At 43.6% G+C, this 20,471-nt stretch overlaps 1 protein-coding gene across 1 annotated transcript in view; it reads left to right on the top strand.

The window, feature by feature from the left end:
- LOC100624094 (spermatogenesis- and oogenesis-specific basic helix-loop-helix-containing protein 2) overlaps positions 1–20,471 on the top strand; it is a 106,626-nt gene that overhangs the window by 50,014 nt on the left and 36,141 nt on the right. Inside the window, 3 exon segments of the mRNA XM_021065387.1 lie at positions 4,023–4,147; positions 4,217–4,422; positions 13,747–13,961. Of these exon segments, the coding sequence (XP_020921046.1) occupies positions 4,023–4,147; positions 4,217–4,422; positions 13,747–13,961 (546 nt within the window).

Raw genomic sequence — 20,471 nt, 5'->3', positions numbered from 1 at the left:
TAACAAACCTGACTAGTATCCATGAGGATGCAGGTTTGATCCCTGGCCACCCACGCAGGGAGTTAAGGATCTGGTGTTGCCATGAGCTGTGGTGTGGGTCGCAGACAGGGCTCAGATCCAGCTTTGCTATGACTGTGGCATAAGCCAGCAAATGCAGCTCAGCTTCAACACCTAGCCTGGGAACTTCCATATGCCGCAAGTGCAGCCCTAAAAAAAAAAAAAAAAAAAAAAAAAAAAAAGAAAGAAAAAAAAGGATAAGTAACCTTTATATCTTAAAAGAGAAAGGAGAGAGACTGGGAATGGCAGAGGCCCATAAAATACTTTAAAAATCGGTAGTGTCTGTTAGGCTGGGTGCCTAGACACATATACTTCATAATGTACATCTATTATGTATATACTCTTGCATAGGTATAAAATTTTTCATAATGAAAAAATAAAAATTTCTCTAGCTGACTTTTAAATCGTGGTAGTAAATAGATATCTAAGTATTTACAAGGAAAATGTGAACATCGTTTTTTCTCCTTCACCTCATCCTCCGCCTTCACAGAGAAGAGCCTTCTTTCTTTTAAGAGGGTCTGACTTGATGGTGATGTAGAAATTTCATCTGACCTCCAGTGGGCAGTCCTTGCGGCTTAAGGAGAATGGGTGACTTTGTAACTACTGACCTCCTCTGGCAGTGGCGCCAGAATCAATGACTCCAGGGGAGCTGCTTCTAAGGGTTCTGCTCTGTGGTCACCTGGGAGGATGCCCTCGGAATTGATCAACGTGGCAGCACCTGGCCTCGCTTCCCTTGAGTGACACAGCCCCCCTCATCTGCAGTTCTAGTGTCACTTTGGCTTAGCTCCACATTTCCGAGTAAAGACTTATGGTTAAAATGAGGCAGATCTGCCTCATTGTAATTCAGTAGAACTAAACCCTGTTGTTGAAAGTGAATTGCTGTATTGGATGATGAGAAAACTGTCACATCTTAGTGTACTTGGCTGCAGGGCATCATTAGAAGTTGGAGCCATTCCTTGACTTTCATCGTTGCCCAAGGGCAGTGGTTCCTAACTCACTGGGGAAAACATATTTATTGCTCATCCTCTATATGCGGGAACCTGGGATATGAAGCATAGTTAAGACAGTCTCTGCCTTACCATGCTACTTAAAGTGAATTCTAATTGTTGAAGCAGAGATGTGAAATGGAATTGAGACTACCTTGGGAATTTTCCTGTTGTCTTTCCACATTAACCACAAAAGGAAAGTGTAAGTCAGAGGGTAGTGTGGGAGAGGCCCCAAGCCGGGATGAATAAGAATGTTCAGGAGTAAATGTGCTGAACCTCACATTATGCAGTTGTCAGAGCTGAACAGCCATGTTAGAACTGAGCCAGAGTCAGAAAGGAGGCATGTGAATGGGGAGGGGGGTTGGCAGGGTCCTATCCTCCTTGATGCAGAGACGACAGGACAGGAAACGTTTTCAGGCTGAAATCAGAACCAACGAAGACCAAGGGATAAGTGAGCTGGCAGCTGGGGAGGATCAGAGGAAATATCCAGGGCAGTTTCCAAATCAATGAACTGTGCTCACAGGGAGTTGCTGGCCGGTTTTATCCTAGCCTTTGAAGGTCGCTCTGCACTTCTCCAGGCTGCAGGCAATTCATCCCCTCAGCACTACAGTCCCAAGAAGGAGGTTCCTCCGTCTGGTTATGGGGATCCTGCACCGGGGACTGCTGGGGAGAATCCAGGACACTATCAGGGAATCCTGTTGACTCGATTTAGTCTGATCTAGCTGACTTGATAAAACCTGAATCTAGAAAGCCAGATAGGGGCGAGATACTGTGGACCCTACTGCCACACTGCACGAGAGCATAATTTGTTAAGCAGAGTCAAGCTATAGTAAACGCTTGGATTTAATATTCCAAAAACATTGCAATCACGGCGTTTAAAAGTATATGTACTTTAAAGGTAATTTAGTGCATTAGGAATTGTAAAAAGTTGTTAGTAAATATGATTGAACTCTCTTAATTCTCTGGCTTTTAACTTCCATGGTTATAGTCCTACCTACTACAATAACATTCTTCGGGCCTCAGCAGCTTTGAAAGGAAAGAATAATTATGCTAAGAATAATGAACAGCTTTGGAAGGAAAGGATAATTAGAAATTGAATAATCAATTTCTGTGATTCTGAGAACAAGCCAGGTAACCAGCAATACTGGACATAGCTTATATAGGACAGTTCCGTTAAAATAGGTGGGTGGAAAATTTCCAAACATTTTAAACTTAGATTCCGAGTTCATTTGAAGAGCCCATGTGTACTGTGTTACTTATCAACCTATTTGTAATTTGTGTATTGTGAAAAATACATAATTATAATTTAATTTGGGGAAAAATATAAAGCATATCTATGAATGCTAATGATTTTAAATTACTGGAGAACTATTTTCTAAGAGGCAGTTTGAATTTTTAAATTCAAATTTGCCATTTTTTAAATATATTCTTGCCATAGTTTATAATTCTTAGTATTCAGTTTTCCATCAAAAGCTCAAGCAACATATTGTTACTCTTGGGAACCACAGAAAGAGTCCATCTGTCCATTTGTCTGCAATTTAAAAAAAAAAATGAGCACGATTTAAGAGTGTCAAAGGTGGATAAAGAAATTAAATGGTTAATAATTCTATATTATAATTCAGAAGGTTTATAGTAGAGCTTCTCAACCTCAGCACTAATGACATTTGGAACAGATAATTAATTCTCTGTCGTGGGAGGCTGTCCTGTGCATTGTATGATGTTTGGCAGCATCCTTGACCTCTACGCTCTAGATGCCAGTTGTGATGATGAAAAAAATGTCTTCAGACATTGGCAAATGTCTCTTGGGGACAAAAATCACCCCTAGTGAGAGTTTATAGTAGATGCCTGTTCGTTTACAAAGCAAGCTTTCTTTTTCTTTCAGGAGATTGGGAACTCTTCAGATACCTAATTTGATTCTTATGGAGCTTGGAATCTTATATGCTCAATACTGAAGAGCTCTATTATCTTCCTGCTTCCTCTAACACAGGAATTACTTCCTCTCACATAAAATTAGGGGCATGATCCACTCAAATTTAAAAGCAATGAGTCTGTCAGTTTCCACAATGTCTTTGTCACTATCCGCATCAGACTTGCTAATCTAGGCCTTTAGGTCAATGCAAACCTGATTACCATATAGGGGAAATACTCTAAACTGCCTCAATTCACACCCACCCCTGCGCCTGGCTGTGACTTCACCTCTGCTGATATTGTTGAGCAAAACTTAACTGCTTCACAGACATTTAGCCAGACACTCAGCTCCTGATTAGATGGAAAAGCGATAAAGAGCCAAAATTCATATCTGTTAAAATGTGTGCATTTACTTCTGAAGATAATGCAGAATAAGCACACCAGAAATTTATTTTCGCTTTTCTTCCCATGAAAAGCTTAGACAACCAGTAATATTTTTGCATGCTGTCATGATCTAAATCAACCCGCTGCCACCTGCTCAGGAAACAGGAGGCTTGCCCAGAGATCAGAGATGGTGGTTCAAGTAGAGCATGTATTTATTATGTGTTCAAGTAAGATCAAGAGTCTAGGCAAATCCAAAGTGACAAATACCATAAGATACCATCACCCCCTCGCCCCAACATCTTTCGGCAACCGAAGGAATCAAGAACAGTAGTAAAGCAGGAAGGATCCCCTACAGACCCTGGCACGCGTTAGATGGCAAAGAAATAATAGCAAACTGAACAAAGTGGGTTACACAGCAGCAGCCACCTGCTGACTTTTTCGCATGAGAAAATGGACAGTATTGATGGACTCACAGAACAAAATGAAACCCTTATAAAATTTTTAATTTCTTAGTAGTTCGGAAGGGAAGCACCTTAACAGCCCTCGCCTTCCCTATTCTTTCAAGTTTGTCTTTGAAAAAAAAAACCCAAAAAGCAAAAAAAGCTAATTAGCTAATTTCTAATATTTAAACTTGAAAGCATGCCCAAAAGACACTCTGAAGACTTTTTAGACAAGCCCTCTTTGCAGGCGGTGTGTCAGTTCTAGACGCGATCTGGGCTGCGCACAGACTGGAACTTTGGTTGGGCAGCGTGCCAATGACGGGGTCTCCCCCAAGGACCTGCAGGGCACCGTGGGCGGCCCATCTCTTTCCCGCGGGTACCCTCCCCCGGAAGTCCCCCTCTCCTCCCCCGGCCCGGGTCCTACAGAGACCCTCTGAGCAGCAGGCGGCAGGGCCACTTTAAGGGCGGGCCGGGGGTGCGCGCCCCTCCGCTGCGGGCTGGGAGCCATTCGCGCCGGGCGGACCGCGGACGCGGCGGGTGGGCTGCCGAGCTCCTCCCGCGGCACGGCTGCCCCGGGACCCGCACGTGGGCAACGGGCCATGGCGGCCTCAATTGTCTGCCCGAACCTCGGCCTAACTCCTGGGCAGGTAAGAGGCGGCGGAGGAGGAAACGGAGGCAGCTGCGTTTATAACGGCGCGGGCGGCGCGGGGACCCGGTCGGGAGGCGGGGGCGGGCCGGGCGCTCACCTGCTCGGCGCAGGCACCGCCTGGGGCCACTGCGGGGCGCGAGCCAGCCCTGCTGCCGCCCGGGCGCCCCGCCGCGCTCCTGGGGGCCCCCGCTGGGCGCCTGCCGGGGTCGAGGTGGGGGACGCGCTAGGCACCCCAGGGGCCCAGGCCCAGCAGGGAAGGGGACTGGACTGTGTCAAGTCAGCCCCTCCAGCTCTTGACGCTCGCCTCACCCAGGCTCATCTTCCCACCCCCGAACCTTGGTGGGGCGACCTCGGAGCGAGACGTCGTGGGTTCGGTTTGCGGGCTGGTAGCCTGGTAAAGCGGGATGACAATGTTGGTTTTAGTCTGCATGTGGGAAAGTTGATCGTCCGCTTTCTTGTCGGCACAATTCGGCGTTCGTTTCTTCACTTTGCGAACTGGCCTGGCGACCTTATTTCCCACAGGGTCCTGGCACGGCCCTTCCCGCCCTGACAGCAGAGCGGGCAGACGCGTGTCGAAAACCGTCGCCCTTTGGCGGGAAAGCCGGTGCGCCCTCTTTACACCTCGTCCCACCCGCCTTGGAATCAGAAAGGCCACTGGCCTCTTTTGGAGACAGCTGACTTATCAACCTGTTGACAGAAGCACAGAGTCCTTTTTGTGACCGTTTTAGATAAAAATGAAAAGATGTTAGCAGCCCACTAGGAAGGAACCCTAAAGCCCATCAACCCCAGAAAGACAAGCTGGTGTTGGCTTTCTCCTTACTGAGTAGTTCCCTAGGAAGGGTGAGACGGTGCCCCTGAGAATGTATACTTACATCGCCTCACTCACAAGCTGTCTGAACCAATCACTACCACTAACGTGGACGAAGTTTATTTAAAAGGCTTTATAATTATTTCAAAATGGTGGCCCTCATTTAAACTCCAAGGAAAAAACAGTCATTTGTGCTGTAGGATTAGGCAAAGCTGTACAAAATGGAACAGCTGAATAAAATGTCTCGTGATTGAGTAGTACGTCAATAATTACGGCGTCCCACCCTCGAGAGTCTGAAGCCCCAGCAGAACCTTTTGTTTGCAGCAGAAGAGCAGCTTGCTCAGTTTCTCCAGATAGAGCTGCTTAAAGCCCCTGACTCCTGGGGAAACTGGAGGCAGCAACGCCCAGTGAGGGCATCAGCCTGTGCAGCTGCTGCCGTGATTGTCAGCACTGCTCCCGGTGATAAGAGTGACGTAAATAACAGCTCACTAAACTGAAGGAGGGATTTGCTTCAAGCGCAGCAGCACCTGCCGTTACTAATTAAGGGTTTAGCCCGCCACAGATTGCAAATGGAAATCCGGTGTTGAAAAAATGGCAGAGACAGGAGCGCCCTGCGTGTTACCTGAGATTTTTGACCTCAGAAATCCAGCGGGGTGGCTAAAGAGCCTTGGTGACAATGACATCGCCTGGTAAAAACTGTCCACACTCAACAGATCCCCAGCAAGCTGTAGGTAGTAGTGTTTATCCCTGAGTGGTGGAATTACAGATGCCTTTTACTTTCTCTTTAGAGTTTTTGAATTTTCCAGTCTCTCACGATGAAATTGGTTTTATTTATTTTTTTTTAAAGGTGCAGTAAGCCATTCAGATAGGAAAGAATTTCCACCAAATGTAGTCTAGCATAGATTCAAGTCGAGATGATCACAGGTGAAAATCTTCGAGGGACTTAAACGCAGCTTTCCAGAGGTGACTGTGCTGGAGAGTTTTAGCCGTTTTCCTTTTATTCTTATGAGTGGCTCCTTCTCATCACCTGTGCTCATGTCACACCATCAACAAGATATTTTTAACTGTATAAATATTCAAATTTAGGTTGATTAGAAGCTATTCAGTTAATTGGAGTTGGGGATGGTGGACTAGGGCGGTGTTCTGATTGTCTGATTAGGAGCACTCCTGGTGTGCTCTGGTGCTGATTTTGTAGGACAGGGAAGGAAGCCTTTGGCAGGAGAGCAAATCGGTTCTTTCGAGAGCTGCCTCGTTTCTGCCCTGAGCCCTGTGTCTGGTTTCAAGCACTGGAGGCTTTAGACGCAGTGCTGCTGCCCTGCCGCATCCCCACGCCCCTCTGGGTCTCCTTCCACCTCCTTTCAGTTTCACCCCACTCCCCAGAACCTGAATTCTCCCCTCCGAGCCCAGCTCTTGATTTGCTCCAGGACACTATCTGTGAGACTTGGGAGAATTTGGGAACTAGGCCTCTGCGGGGAATAGAGGCGCCAGGTGCCAGCTAGGCAAGGGTTCGAGTTAGCAGCTGATGCCTGTTGTTCATAACTTTCCTTTGCTCCTCAGTAGGCCCTGTTTCCCCAGGCCTGGAGGGCAGCTTGGTAATGCAGGGAGCACTCTGGCTTAGGGCGGGTTCCCTGCCTGGCGTGGACACATGGTCCTTCCAGTTCTGCCTACACGTGGCAATAACGACCACCTACAGGGCAGTGTATGGTCTTGGGATATAAGTATTATTACTCCCCAGATGAGGATCACAGAAATAAGTGGCTGAAGGAGGCCGCAGAAGCTGTCCCACGCACCTCAAAAGCCTTTGGCCTCTTCCCACTGCGCCAAGCTGTTAAAAAAAAGGATCAGCAGGAGCTTTGGTATGACTGAGGCTCCTACACTGTTTTCCCTGTGCTCCAAGGATTGAAAGCCATGCTTTCTTATCAGCCAAAAAAGAAAAAAAAAAAAAGGTTCCTAAAATGTAAGCATGTAAGCCCCCTGAGGGCAGGGAGCTTGTCTGTGCACTTTGAATTCCCAGCACCGTCTGCCCTGGGGAGGGAGGGTCCCAGGGGAATATGTGTGGTGGAGAGGACAGCGCGTTAACATCAAGCATATTTAAACAGATGCACAAACGTGCTGGGTTTTAAAGGAAAAAGAAAATAAACCTTTCTGGTAGAAAGGTCCACAAATGACTCAAAGTCCAGGACATCCCGGTTTATATGTGGTTTTTTAGTATTACTAATACTAAATATTAATAATTAATACTGTTATGAATTATTATACCCCTATCATTCTCAAGTGTTTCAGTTTGGAAGGGAAATTAAATGATCACCCCATCTGTAGCAGGTAGGTTATTTTTGGACATGCATAGGTTGCTTCAGTTAACCTGGTTTTACAAAGCAAAAATAGACTCAGTCCTTTTACGGCCACTTGTTAATGACTGTTTCAGTGCCTGGTGTTTGGCTCCCAAGGGAATGTAATGGTACAGAAGAAATCCTGTGCCCTAGTGGAGATTCCCAAACGGCCTTCCCTCCAGAGCATCACGAAGGCTTAGAGTCCCACCTGCTCCCAAGGTACCACTGAGAATGAAAAGGAAACACTTTCGAAGGGACCTGATCCTCTCGACTGCAGAAATTCCCGATTTCAAAAGCTCATTTCAGAGTGTTACAAGGTCTTCTTAGAATGTGGAAGGAGATGAGGCTGGTGACAGGGTGGCTCTTAGGCCATGAGAGAAGCCATGCTGAGGAGTTAGAATTCTGTTTAAAATGGGGCGGGCCCGGTGAGTGGGGTTGGCACGTGGTGATGAGTAGGCACACCTGTCAGCGCTCCAGCCACCCCTGTTTCCGTGGCAGGAGATTCTTAACCTTCGGCAAGTAAATATTATTGAAAAGAAGAAAAGGGTATTCTAAATTAAAAGTCCAAGGAGACATGTTACAACCGAGTACAGTACGTAGTCCTTAATGGGATCTGGCTTTGAACAAAGCAGCTCTCTCTGAATATTACAAAATAAATCCCCGGGAAAGCTTGAAAGTTAGAAAGCAGATGGGGTCAAATTGCCAGTAAAACTAAAGGAGAAAAAACACAGCTTAAAAAACATGGAGAAGAAATGCGGAGATACAAAAATTCTGGCGATAGTCCAGGCAGAATGTTAGTGGAAACAAAGCTGAACCGGACCTGAGGGCGCCCCTGCTAAAGCCTTAGCTGCCCACGCAGTGCCTGGGCCAGCGCAGCCCTGGGTTGCTTTACCCCCGGACTCTCCCAGCTCATGGCTACTACAGCCAGAGCAACCAGGTTTTCACCGAGGGGTCAGTCCAGGAGCTGTTCTTTCCAAAGAAAAAGAGCTGTACTTGGAAGCCGGGCTCCTGGAAGTGGTGATTTCCAGACCTCGACATCCGACAAGAATTAAAGGGAGGGCAGCTCTGCCCAGGAGGGAAATGCACCAAAGCACATGGTTTGCAGAGTAAAGTCTGCCTTTTTTTTTTTTTTTTGACAAGTAGCTAGTCCCAGCCTCTTTGCTCTCCAGCCTTTGCTTGCACAGTCCCCCCGGCTCCCACACCAAACCCATAGATTGTGATCCCTTTAAAAGAAACAGCGACTGAAAGAGCAGACCACCCCAGCTTCAGGGGAAACTGCTCACATGCTTTGACTTAGTCCTTTATTCATTCTTATGTTTGGATAACAGGATCGCCAGCCACCTATTCCAGGGACAGATTATTAAGGGGATAGAAATAATTTTTGAAATTTCTAATTGGTATCTTCAGAGAGGATGTCATCCTAAAAATAGTGGGTTATGATAAATTACCAAAAGAGAGGGAAAAAAAATCTTAGAAATGAGCAATTCGCATTAAGTTAATGCATTGTAAAAATCTTTAGGGCTGAAGCCTGGCTAGTGACATGAACAATAAACTTCAAGAAGTCTCTTAGAACTGGAGAACGTAAAGGATTAATTTAGGATGTCCAGCATCTAATAGAAGATTTTCAAGGACAGACAAATAGACCAGAGAGGAGGAAATAATCAAATAAATAATAGAAGGAAATTTCCCAGGCCGAAGGTCCACTGAGTGCCAGGTAGGCCGAGATCCATTCCCAGACACGTCCTAGGAAACTATCAGAATCCACAGCCTGAGAGAAAAGCACCAAAAGAAGAACAAAGCAGGAGAGAAGAAAATGGCCCAATATCGTCAAAGTTCAGAGACAAAGAAATTTTGACTGTCGAGTATTTTGACCATAAAACTAGCACTGAATTGTGAGCCCTAGTGTTGCTTAAAGAACATACATAAAGGGTTTACTTCCCAAAGTGTAGGAGCAGCAGGAAGGAAAAAGGAAGATTTGATTACCCTAACAGAGGCATGGGAAAAAAGAAACACAGTAATGAAGGGAATAAGACTACTGCCCTTTTGTTTCATAATTACTACTGGTTAATTAATTACATTGATGATATGCGTTAATGTTCATTAGGTCATGCCATTAACGTAATTAATTACTTAAATTTCTGCATTGAAGACTGAAATATCAGATTGTGGGAAAAAACCCTAAAAATTCAAGTATGTGTTATTTACAAAATTCATACATACAAAATCAAAATGATACAGAAAATTTCAAAAGGATATAAAAAACTAAGTGCTCTATATCTGAAAAAAATTCAGATGAAAAGCTTTAAAAAGGACAGAGGTATATTTTATATATAAAGTTTCCTTTCTATATTGTTATCAATATATGATATTAATATATACTGTAGAAACATATAGATCATGATATAGCATATATTAAATATTACAGTTATGTATTTATATGAATAGGTGTAATTGTCATGAAACTTTATATACCTAATCCATAGTCAGAAATAGAGTCTATAGTTAGAGAAATTGATAAATTGACAAACCATAATTAGTGAATATTTTTAACACATCTGTCTCATAAAATGAAAGATGAAGTAGGCTTAAAGCAAGTAAGAAAGCAGTGAACAAGTTCAGTCTAAAAGCTGCATGGAGAATATATGCCCAATGGAAAATACACATTCTTTTCAAGTTATCTATGGAACATTAAAAATTGACTATGTTAAGCCACAAAGAAAATATCAACCGATTCTAAAAAGTAGAAGTTGTGTAGGGCACACCCACTGTTGACAATGCACTGAAGTAAGAAATGAACAACTAATCAAGAGCCAAAAAAGCCCCAGTATTCTCTTGAAAAGTAACATCTTGTTTTTTGCCTTTTTTTGTCTTTTTTTTTAATCATCCAAATGGGACTTGTACCCTACAGATTTTGATATGCATTGTGTTCATGTTCCTTCACAATATAATTTCAGTTTATATATTTCCATTTTAACCTAAAGCTTACATTAAACATCTAAGAAAAGATGTCGTTACTTTTCAGAGTTCCCATCGTGGCACAGCGAAAACGAATCTGACTTCTACATTCAGTGGAACTATCTGCAATGATGAAAATGCTCTATAATCATGCTGAAATGGTAGCCACTTGCCATATGTGGATTGTGAGCACTTAAAATATGGCTAGCGTAACTGAACTGAATTTCACACTTTAATTTTTTTTTTTTTGTCTTTTCAGAACCGCCCCTGAGGCATATGGAAATTCCCAAGCTAAGGGTCGAATTGGAGCTGTAGCCACTGGCCTACACCACAGCCACAGCAACGCAGGATCTGAGCTGCGTCTGCGACCTACGCCAGAGCTCACAGCTATGCTGGATCCTTAACCACAGAGCTGGGCCAGGGATGGAACCCGCGTCCTCATGGACGCATCGGGTTTGTTACCACTGAGTCTCCGTGGGAACTCCCACACTTTAATGTTAATTAACATAAATTTAAATGACCGCATTTTAGACCACACATTTCTATAGTCTCTAGTAAAGCATTACCAGAAAAAGAAGATAGAAAAAAATTAATTATAAGTTGACTTCTAATTAGAAAGCAAGATGAAATCAATATTGTAATAAATATTATATACATTTAAAAATTAATACACTGGAAAAGATAAATGGGGAGTTCCCATCATGGCTCAGTGGTTAAGGAACCTGATTGGCATCCATGAGGACGCAGGTTCCATCCCTGGCCTCGCTCAGTGGGTTAAGGATCCGGTGTTGCCATGAGCTGTGGTCTAGGTCGTAGATGTGGCTCAGATCCCGCGATGGTGTGGCCCTGGTGTAGGCTGGAGGCTACAGCTCCGATTGGACCTCCAGCCTGAGAGACCTGGTGGGTGCTGTGGGTGTGGTCCTAAAAAGAGAGAAAGACAAAAAATAATAATAACAAAAATTTAAAGAAAAGGAAAAGATAAATGGGTTTTTTAAAATATATGTGAACAAAATTTACTTAAGGGAAGGTAGAACAATTAAATTTACTAGTAAGCATTACAGAACTGTAAAAATTAGTTTTAAACCTACCTCTATAGATGGTTCTAGGCCCAGATTTCGGATAAGTTTTGCCTGAACTTCAAAAAGCCGATAATTTATTTTATAAAATATATAAGACCATAGAATAACCTTGAAACTTTTCTATTTCTTTAAAGCTATCATAACCCTGATACCCAAACCAGGTAAGACAGTACAGTAAAGCAACATTGAATCCAAAATAAAATAAAATAAAACTGAATCTATTCGTATAGGCTTATCCTAGTAATGCAGTGATAGCCTGACATTAGGAAATTTATCAATGTAATTCACTCCTGACCAGACTAAAGAAAAGGGAAAATAGACCATGTTGACACTAAAAAACATTTGGTAAATTTTAACACCCATATCTGAGTTAAAATTCTTGGCCTCCATATAGAGAGAAACGTCTTTAACTCAATAAGAGGTATTGACCAGAAGCCTTCAGTTTCATATGCAGTGCTAAAAACATTTGAAATATTCCCACTAAAGTCAGGAACAAGGCAAGAATTTCATTTCACATTTACCATTGTTTTGACTGTCCTGGGCAGTGCTTTAAGATTAGTGAGTGAAAGGCATAAATTCGGGGCAAAAATGTCATTTTTGAAAACTGTATGATTACCTATTTAGTAAATGCAGAAGAATCAATTAAAAAGTATTGGAACTAAATGAAGAGTGCCATAAAATACTTGAAGCACATTCCTGGTACAGAAATCAATAGCGCTTCTCTATGTCAGTTATAATCAATCAGAAAATGTAGTGAGAAAAGATATCCCCTTCACAAAATCTTGAAATTTTGAAAAATCTAGGACTCAATGTGTGAAGACACAAGCAACATTTATATGAAGGTAACTATAAAACTTAATGACATGAAAAGATCTGATTTTTCGGAGTCATACTTCATAAATAGGGAGATTTAATACCATGGTGATATTCCCTAATTAATCTTTAAAATAAATGCAACCATAATCAGAGTTTTAACAGGGTTCATTGTGGAACTTGACAAGCTGATGATAAAATTCTATCAGAAGCGTCAGCGTGGGAAAATATCTAAGAACCAAACTGAAAAATAGCAAGGAGGCGGAGTTCCTTTTGTGGCTCAGCAGAAATGAATCTGACTAGTATCCATGAGGACACAGGTTCAGTCCCTGGCCACGTTTAGTGGGTTAAGGATCCGGTGTTGCCGTGAGCTGTGATGTAGGTCACACATGCGGCTTGGATCTGGCTTTGCTCTGATGTGGTGTTAGGCGGGCAGCTATAGCTCCGATTTGACCCCTAGCCTAGGAACCTCCATATGCTGCAGGTGAGGCCCTAGAAAGACAAAAAAAAAAGGCAAGGGAAGGAACCATATGCCCTAGCAAATATAAAAGATAAAGAGCTAGTAATTACAGTGCTGTTAACCAGGAGTAGAGCAAATAGAGCAGAGTGAAACCCCCATGCTGACACCCATCCATCCATCCATGCATACATATATATGGCGTTTGAAACTACTAAGAGAAGTTTAGCTTGTTCAATAATGCTATCCTTTGGCATTTTCAGTGGACTGTGTTCAATCGCTGAAGGAAACAAAACAAAAGAGGCAAATGGAAGTTATATGTTTGTTGTCATCGAATGTGCTTAAAAGTATCCCCAAATGGAAATAAAGGGTCTTTTGGTTCCTGATGTTGGGATTTGAATAACGTGTGTTCAAAGAAAGGACTTGATTTGATTATTTCCTAGGATCAGGGGACATAATCTTTCACAGTGCTCTGGAATGTGTGTTTCATCAAAATAAATCGTGTGGGAGAGGTCTCAGCTTGGTGCTCTCATCAGGGAACAGGTTGGTTGACCAGCAGGGTGGGTGATTCGGAAACCATAAGCATCCTACCTACTGTTCATAGAATGAGAAAGAAACTTGCAGGGAAACTGCAGTAGGTAAAACTTAAAAAAAAAGAAAAAAGCATCACTTTCAGATCCATTCACTCCCTTGGGTTCTGAGGACATGAGATGAATGGTTCCTGCCCTTGAGGTGCGTTTATAGTTGACCGTTCCGTCCGACTGTGCGGTCAACATTGGTCATTTCTAACTTTTATTTATTTCATCTTCTCACACATGGCATGTTCCCTATGCCCAGATGTTAAGTGTGTGGTGCTTCTGCTTCTTTCCTTCTCTTTCAGGCAAAGATAGACCTCTTATTAGTTGGCGATGTCGCTGTTCAGTGCCTGGCTAGCATCGTACAGAAATTCTTTTCAAGCATCGCCAAAGTCACCGTCACCATCAGCGATGTGCAGAAGGCAGCAGCGCTGGTGGATAATTGCACGTTCAACATGGTTTTCCTGAAGTTAACTGCTTTACCAACTGCCGAAGAGCTGGAAGCTGTCAGACTAATTAGGTAACCTCCAAAAATCTCGACACTTTACCTTTAGAAGAGTTTTTATTAAAGCCTACTTTTAAAAATCCTTAAAAAAATGATACTCTTTCTACTTCCATGTTTAAGATGAGGAATGTGTTCAAGGGCAGAATCTCCATCTATGTCTTTGTTTTTACTGCCAGTTTGACATACGGTTATAAGAATAATCATTTTAACTTAAAAAGTAAGAGGTTGTGGGTGAGGATATAAGAATTAATTGGTCATAGAAATGTATTTGGTATGTGATGCTTCCCTTAATTCCATGGAGACTCCTTTTTTAATAACCATCTCATTACAATGGCCTGTCTTTTCAGAGCTCATTCATTGTTACAGCTGATGCTGAAGCTGGTGAGCGCTCGTAGGTCTGTGTCATGATAGCTGTGGGCTGAACGGGTCTGTTTTAAGAGACGTCCTCGTGTGAAGGAGCCACGAGGCTCTCTGGACCCGCTGAGACCTGGTCACTGCCCATCCATGGTTCTTGTTCCATCCAGTAGTTCCACAGAAGCTCTACTTCTATTTGAGCCCCTCAGCTCTGGAGATCTTGAGTCTAGTAGTGGAAGTAGGTTCTTTCTTGCCTGATTAATATAGGGTTTTGAGCCATTTAGGATGATTTTAGACAGGGCTAGGGGAGATCAAATGTATTTCCCTTCTATAAAAGGACTTGATGAAGGGTAATTGTAGATAATATTGGAATATAGAAAGACTTTTTATGGGAGTTCCCGTTGTGGCTCAGTGGTTCACGGACCCGACTAGCATCCATGAGGACTCAGGTTCGATCCCTGGCCTCACTCAGTGGCTTGAGGATCTGGTGTTACCATGAGCTTTGGTGTAGGTCACAGATGTGGCTCGGGTCTGGTGTTTTTGTGGCTGTGGTGTAGGCTGGCGGCTACAGCTCCAATTCAACACCTAACCTGGGAACCTCCGTGTGCCAAGGGTGCAGTCCTCAAAGACAAAAAGACAAAAAAAGAAAAGAAGACAGACTTCTTATAATTGTGGAAGGGCTTTCTAGATGAAAGGAGGAAGTTCAGAGCAATATTGTGATCCCAGAATAAAAAGAGCAAGCGTATTACGTCAGGGGAAGGTAAAGGTGGGACTGGGAAGAAGCCGGAGCTGCTGCGCTCCTTGTCCAAGACAGACAGACAGACAGGCAGGCAGTACGCCGCTTAGGACATTTGGTCTTCTGCATTTCTTTGGGTTTCTCCTGGGAATATGAACTCTAGACAAACCAGGAAAACTACTGCAAGTGGATTTCACTTCTAAAATATGTTGTGAACTGTCTCCCCTCTGAAGATGCGCCTGTTTTAGTAATCCTCTCTTGAAAAACTCCTGTAGGGTGCCTCTCGGTGCAGGCTCCTAATAAGGTCTCATATATGGAGTGGTTACATTTGGCAGCAGCCACATGAGGGCGGTAGAGCAGGCCTTCGTCCTCCCTGCTCGGCAGGTCACAAACCTGAGGCCCAAGTGACTTGCCTGAGACCACGGGGCTTGTTTTCACAAAACTCGGACTAGACCTCTTTACCCTTCTCTTTGTGGTCTTTCTAACGGCCTGTAACTATTTGGCGTCTGTATCGAAGCCCTTTTTACACCTCCGAGATCCCATAGACGGCAACCTTAGCATAAACTCACCACGTCGTTTTGTAAGAACCCTGAGCAAGCCCGTGTGCCTGATCTCTCTCTACTGCGAGAGTAGAATCACAGCCGAGCTTCTCCAGATGTGGTAAAGCCTTTGTGTTTGCTCCTGATCGAGGCCAGGTCTTGAACAGGAGACGACTGGGGTCTTGTTCGGTAACACGCTTTCGGTCCAGTCGCAGTTAGGAAAAGCGGGGAGGATGGAGGTGAGAACCTCCGTCTGATCCACTCGCCTCTGGATTCTCCCCACAGCTGCCCCTCTTGCTCGGAATAACGTGGCTTAAGCTGAGCTGGCAGACACACGGTAGAGGAAGAAACTACACGTTCACACACGCATACGGGGCTTCGGTTGTTTTGCTGTAGAAAGCATTTGTTAGAAAAGAGAAAAAGGATAATTTGTGGAATACACCTGGATGTGGTTCTCTTTTCTTTCTTTCCTTTTTTGATCTCATTACAGTTTCCAGTGTCCAGTATCAGTCTTGGAGAACAGCAGGTATTCAATCCCTTGCTCTAGGTGTGGGCGGGTGAGAGCAGACCAGTGGGAGAAATGCCGTTCTAGGGCCGATGGTGTGTTCTAGCTTCTGTGTTCCTGCGAAAGTGACAAAGCTTTCTCTGTAGAAGCGTTGCCTTTTGTGATGCTGGCCTCAGAGGCTAAAATTCCCTTTCTTGCCTTCAAGCTGTTATGAGTTTATGCCTTATGAATTATTTAAACCCTGTGGAGCATGTTTATATTTTGAGGCTATGATTTTTCTTAGTACAATGAGTCATAAAAACACTACCCATTTATGAGGCATTTTAAACCTTTACCTTTCCTAGAGCAGTCTATATTTTGAGTTTTGGCTAACATTTAATGACTAAGTCAAGATGAAGAATCTTGCCTTAGTTTTGTATGTTGTATTTTAGATTTTCCCCTCTTAGATCTTTGCTGTGGTTTTGTAATATCTCAAAATCTGGATAGGTTCAGGAAAATATACAAGTATTTACCTTACTCTTCTCTCTTTGTGGAATTTATGTGTCCTGCCAGTGAATGAAGAACTTACTATAGAGTAAAAGAGGTCCACATTTATTTTCAGTATCAGAGCACTTGATTTTATGTAAATATAGTGAATTTCTATTGAAAATAAGAATGAGGAGTTCCTGTCGTGGCGCAGTGGTTAACGAATCCGACTAGGAACCATAAAGTTGCAGACCCCTAGGCTGGGAACCTCCATATGCCGCGGGAGCAGCCCTAGAAAAGATGAAAAGACCAAAAAAAAAAAAAAAAAAAAAAAGAAAAGAAAAGAAGAATGAAGTATAGTCTGCTAGTTATACTAAGCTTCTTTTAGGGTAAAATGTAAGCAATCTCCTTAAAAAAGATTTTAAAATTTATTCTTTCAAAAAAACTGTGGTTTCAGATTAGAGCTTATCATTAATCAGTTTTAGGCATTCGTAAAAATAATGATACTTTATAGCCTGATGTTGTTGAGAATTACGGCATGTCTCCATTATAGGTTGACATCGCTGGTAGAACTCCCTAATTTGATATAATTTCATGAATACATTTTTATTGAGCCAGACAAACTCACATACCACCCAGTGGTAAAATATTTTAAGATGGTTTTAGGATTCATATGCTTGGTGCAAGAATTCCAGGAGTATTTGACCCTTGGCTTAGATCAGTTCTCAGAACTGAGCCACAGTCAAAGGGCAGATACTTATAGTTCAGATGCATCTTGACACTTCGTCATACAGAACATTAGAGTGCGTTTCAAACTCATCCACAGTGTACAGACCCTGTCTGGCATTGTGATTCTCTCTCTCTTTTTTTTTTTTTTGGTCTTTTGTTGTTGTTGTTGTTGCTATTTCTTGGGCCGCTCCCGCGGCATATGGAGGTTCCCAGGCTAGGGGTTGAATCGGAGCTATAGCCGCTGGCCTACGCCAGAGCCACAGCAACACGGGATCCGAGCCGCGTCTGCAACCTACACCACAGCTCACGGCAACGCTGGATCGTTAACCCACTGAGCAAGGGCAGTGGACCTCCATATGCTGCGGTTGCAGCCCTAAAAAGACAAACAAACCAAAGAATCTGACTGCAGTGGCTTGGGTCACTGTAGAGGTTTGGGTTTGATCCCTAGGCTGAGAATTTCCATGTGCCATGGGTGAGGCCATTAAAACAAAAAGAAAAAAACCCAATCTCGTGAGCCACAGGGATCTAACATGTTGTCCTGTTATGTCCCCAATTCCACAACATCCTTGGCTTCACTCTGCAGCTCAGTACATCTGATTAGCCAGTTTGCATGACTGGAACACTTGACAGTAAACGCTATAACAGCAAAACGTCCCAGTGGTCTTACTGAAAACATCGTTCAGTAAACAGGAACTGAGGACCAAGACGTTTATCCTTCCTAGCATCGCGTCACGTGGAGAACCTGACTTGGGAGGGTCATGCTCGAAACTCTTCTAACAAAAAACGGGGTGGAGGCAGGGCACACCAACCTTCACTATCGACCAGAATAAATTCACAATTGCTGCATTTTATCGCAGGTGCCTTATTTATTTGTTTATTTTTGTGGCTGCCCCCAGAGCATGTGGAAGTTCCAGGGCCAGGGATGCAACCGGCACCACAGCAGTGACCCAAGCCACTGCAGTGACCGTGCTGGATACTTAACCTGCTGAGCCACTCGGGAACTCCACAGGTGCACTGTTAGTAGCAGATGAATTTACTGTTTTCATATTTATAGTAAAACTCAATTTTCTCACTAAAAGAAAAAAGTTTGTAATTAATTAAGTAATTAATAAAGGATATTATTTGCTGCCAGTCCCAAATAACGCACACCAGCTTAGTCTGGCTCTGTTGGGCTCACAGGTAGCATAATGGGTAACAGTACTCAGGAAGGCTGAAATCCCCAGATGACACCAGCTCCTGTCCTTTGAAATCCTTGTGGTATAAAGGAAGTGTATTTAGAAATTCCCCTGGCTTCATAGGGACTTTTAAGAACCTTTTGGTCCTCTTATTAGATGGTAGATTTCAGAGGCCAGCCAGGGCTTTCCTGAGGTTCTTTGATCATCAGAGTGTACAACTCATCTCAAAGCACTTTTGTATGCTCTTTTGTCCCCCCCACCCCCCACCCCAGCTACCAGGGACCAGACTAGGGGATGGGGCAGGGCTAGGGATGGGCACTGCTGCCATTTGAGCTTAGGGCAGCCTCCAGTGCTGGAGCACATGGAGAAAGATGTAGGAATTTCATTATCCAGTCTCATGTGTGAAGTATAGTCTCAGGAACCATCATGGCCTTTAAACAGTGTATTCTGTAAAATGTGAGGAGAAATAAATTGCTCCCCAGAGAACTGTGAATTTTTACACCCAGGAGACCTCAGCTGAGCACGTGCTCATAAGGTCTCAGAACCTGCAGTTTGGGGTTTTGGTACATGAAAGAGGTGGGATCGGTTGGGGTGGATAAAGGAAAATTTTGTGGTGTTTTAGTGTTGCTTAGTTGTGTTTGAAGGAGTATTCATTCATTAGAGGATCTTTTTTGGTGATCCTGGAAACTAGAAACTTTTAGCTTATTGATTGTACCAGATGTGAATGAGAAGGGAGCTCTAGACCAGGGGGTTGGATTCTGGGAACTCTATTGATTGCTGGAGTTCCTGCACAGTGAGGGTTTCGCTAGCAAGAGACGTGTTTGGGTTGGCGATTGGTTCTGTACTAATGATAAAAATCCAGAAATTCCAACTCTGTCTGGTGTAAAGCCTGAAATTTGAAAGTCATCAGAGTCTAAAAATCCACATATCCAAATCAAATCTATTTTCTTGGTGGTACAGTCAATTTATAAAATTTTAAAAAATAGATGCAAGATTATTTCCAAAAGTAAAGAATCTGGTTTTTTTCAATTCTTTAATTCTAGAATATTTTATTTTATTTTTGTGTCTTTTTTTTTTTTCTAGGGCCGCACCTGCAGCATATGGAGGTTCCCAGGCTAGGGGTCGAATCGGAGCTGTAGCCACCAGCCTGCGCCACAGCCACAGCAATGCGGGATCCGAGCCACATCTGCCACCTACACCACAGCTCATGGCAACGCTGGATCCTTAACCCACTGAGCAAGGCCAGGGATCGAACCTGCCACCTCATGGCTCCTAGTCGGATTGGGTAACCACTGAGCCATGACGGGAACTCCTAGACTATTTTAACTTATGATATTTCGTGAATCCACAAATTATTTTTTTTTATCTCAAAAGTTGGACTGAATGAGCCAGTACGTTTCTCTCCGTTCAGTCTGTTTGTCCCTCCCAACTCTGTTTCCTCCTCCTGTTGCCCCTCCACCGTCATACACCGCACTTGTGTATCGCTTACAAGGTAGATGTGGAATAAATGCTGGCATTGGGGCCGGTGTCCTTCTCCCTGTCCACTCCCGCCGTCCACCCCGCCCTGTGCTCGTGGGCCTCCTTCCCACCGCATCAGTCTGCCGGTCGGAGCCCATCCTCCCTCCCGCTTGCACCTGTTTTGATGGTCGCATTGCTGCCTGCGTTTCTCCTTTCCTCATAGATACCATACGTTCTTTCCTTTCGTTGCTTTCAGCCCAAATTATCTTTCAGAGTTCGTAGAGCCAGAATCAAGCCTGACGACTTCATTTGGATGAATGTCACATCTTAGCAAGATCTTGCTTGTTTGACATAATTAACTTTATGTTCTAAATCATTGATTTTTTAAAGAAAGTTCTCCGGCATGTCTGCTTTTCTCCACCATCTCTCAAAGGTCCCCTTAGCCACCTTCTGTCATTCCATCCCATCATAGGCAGAGAGGTCTTTCTAGAATGCAGATATAACCGTATTATCGCAAGCTTTCCCATGGCCTGTTTTCATGAAATACCACATCATTAACTTGGC

This window comes from Sus scrofa, chromosome 11, assembly GCF_000003025.6.
Source record: "Sus scrofa isolate TJ Tabasco breed Duroc chromosome 11, Sscrofa11.1, whole genome shotgun sequence".
In the NCBI taxonomy this organism is placed as follows: Eukaryota; Metazoa; Chordata; class Mammalia; order Artiodactyla; family Suidae; genus Sus; species Sus scrofa.
The sequence above is the reverse complement of the archived record's forward strand: the minus strand, read 5'-3'. Positions and strand labels throughout refer to the sequence as shown.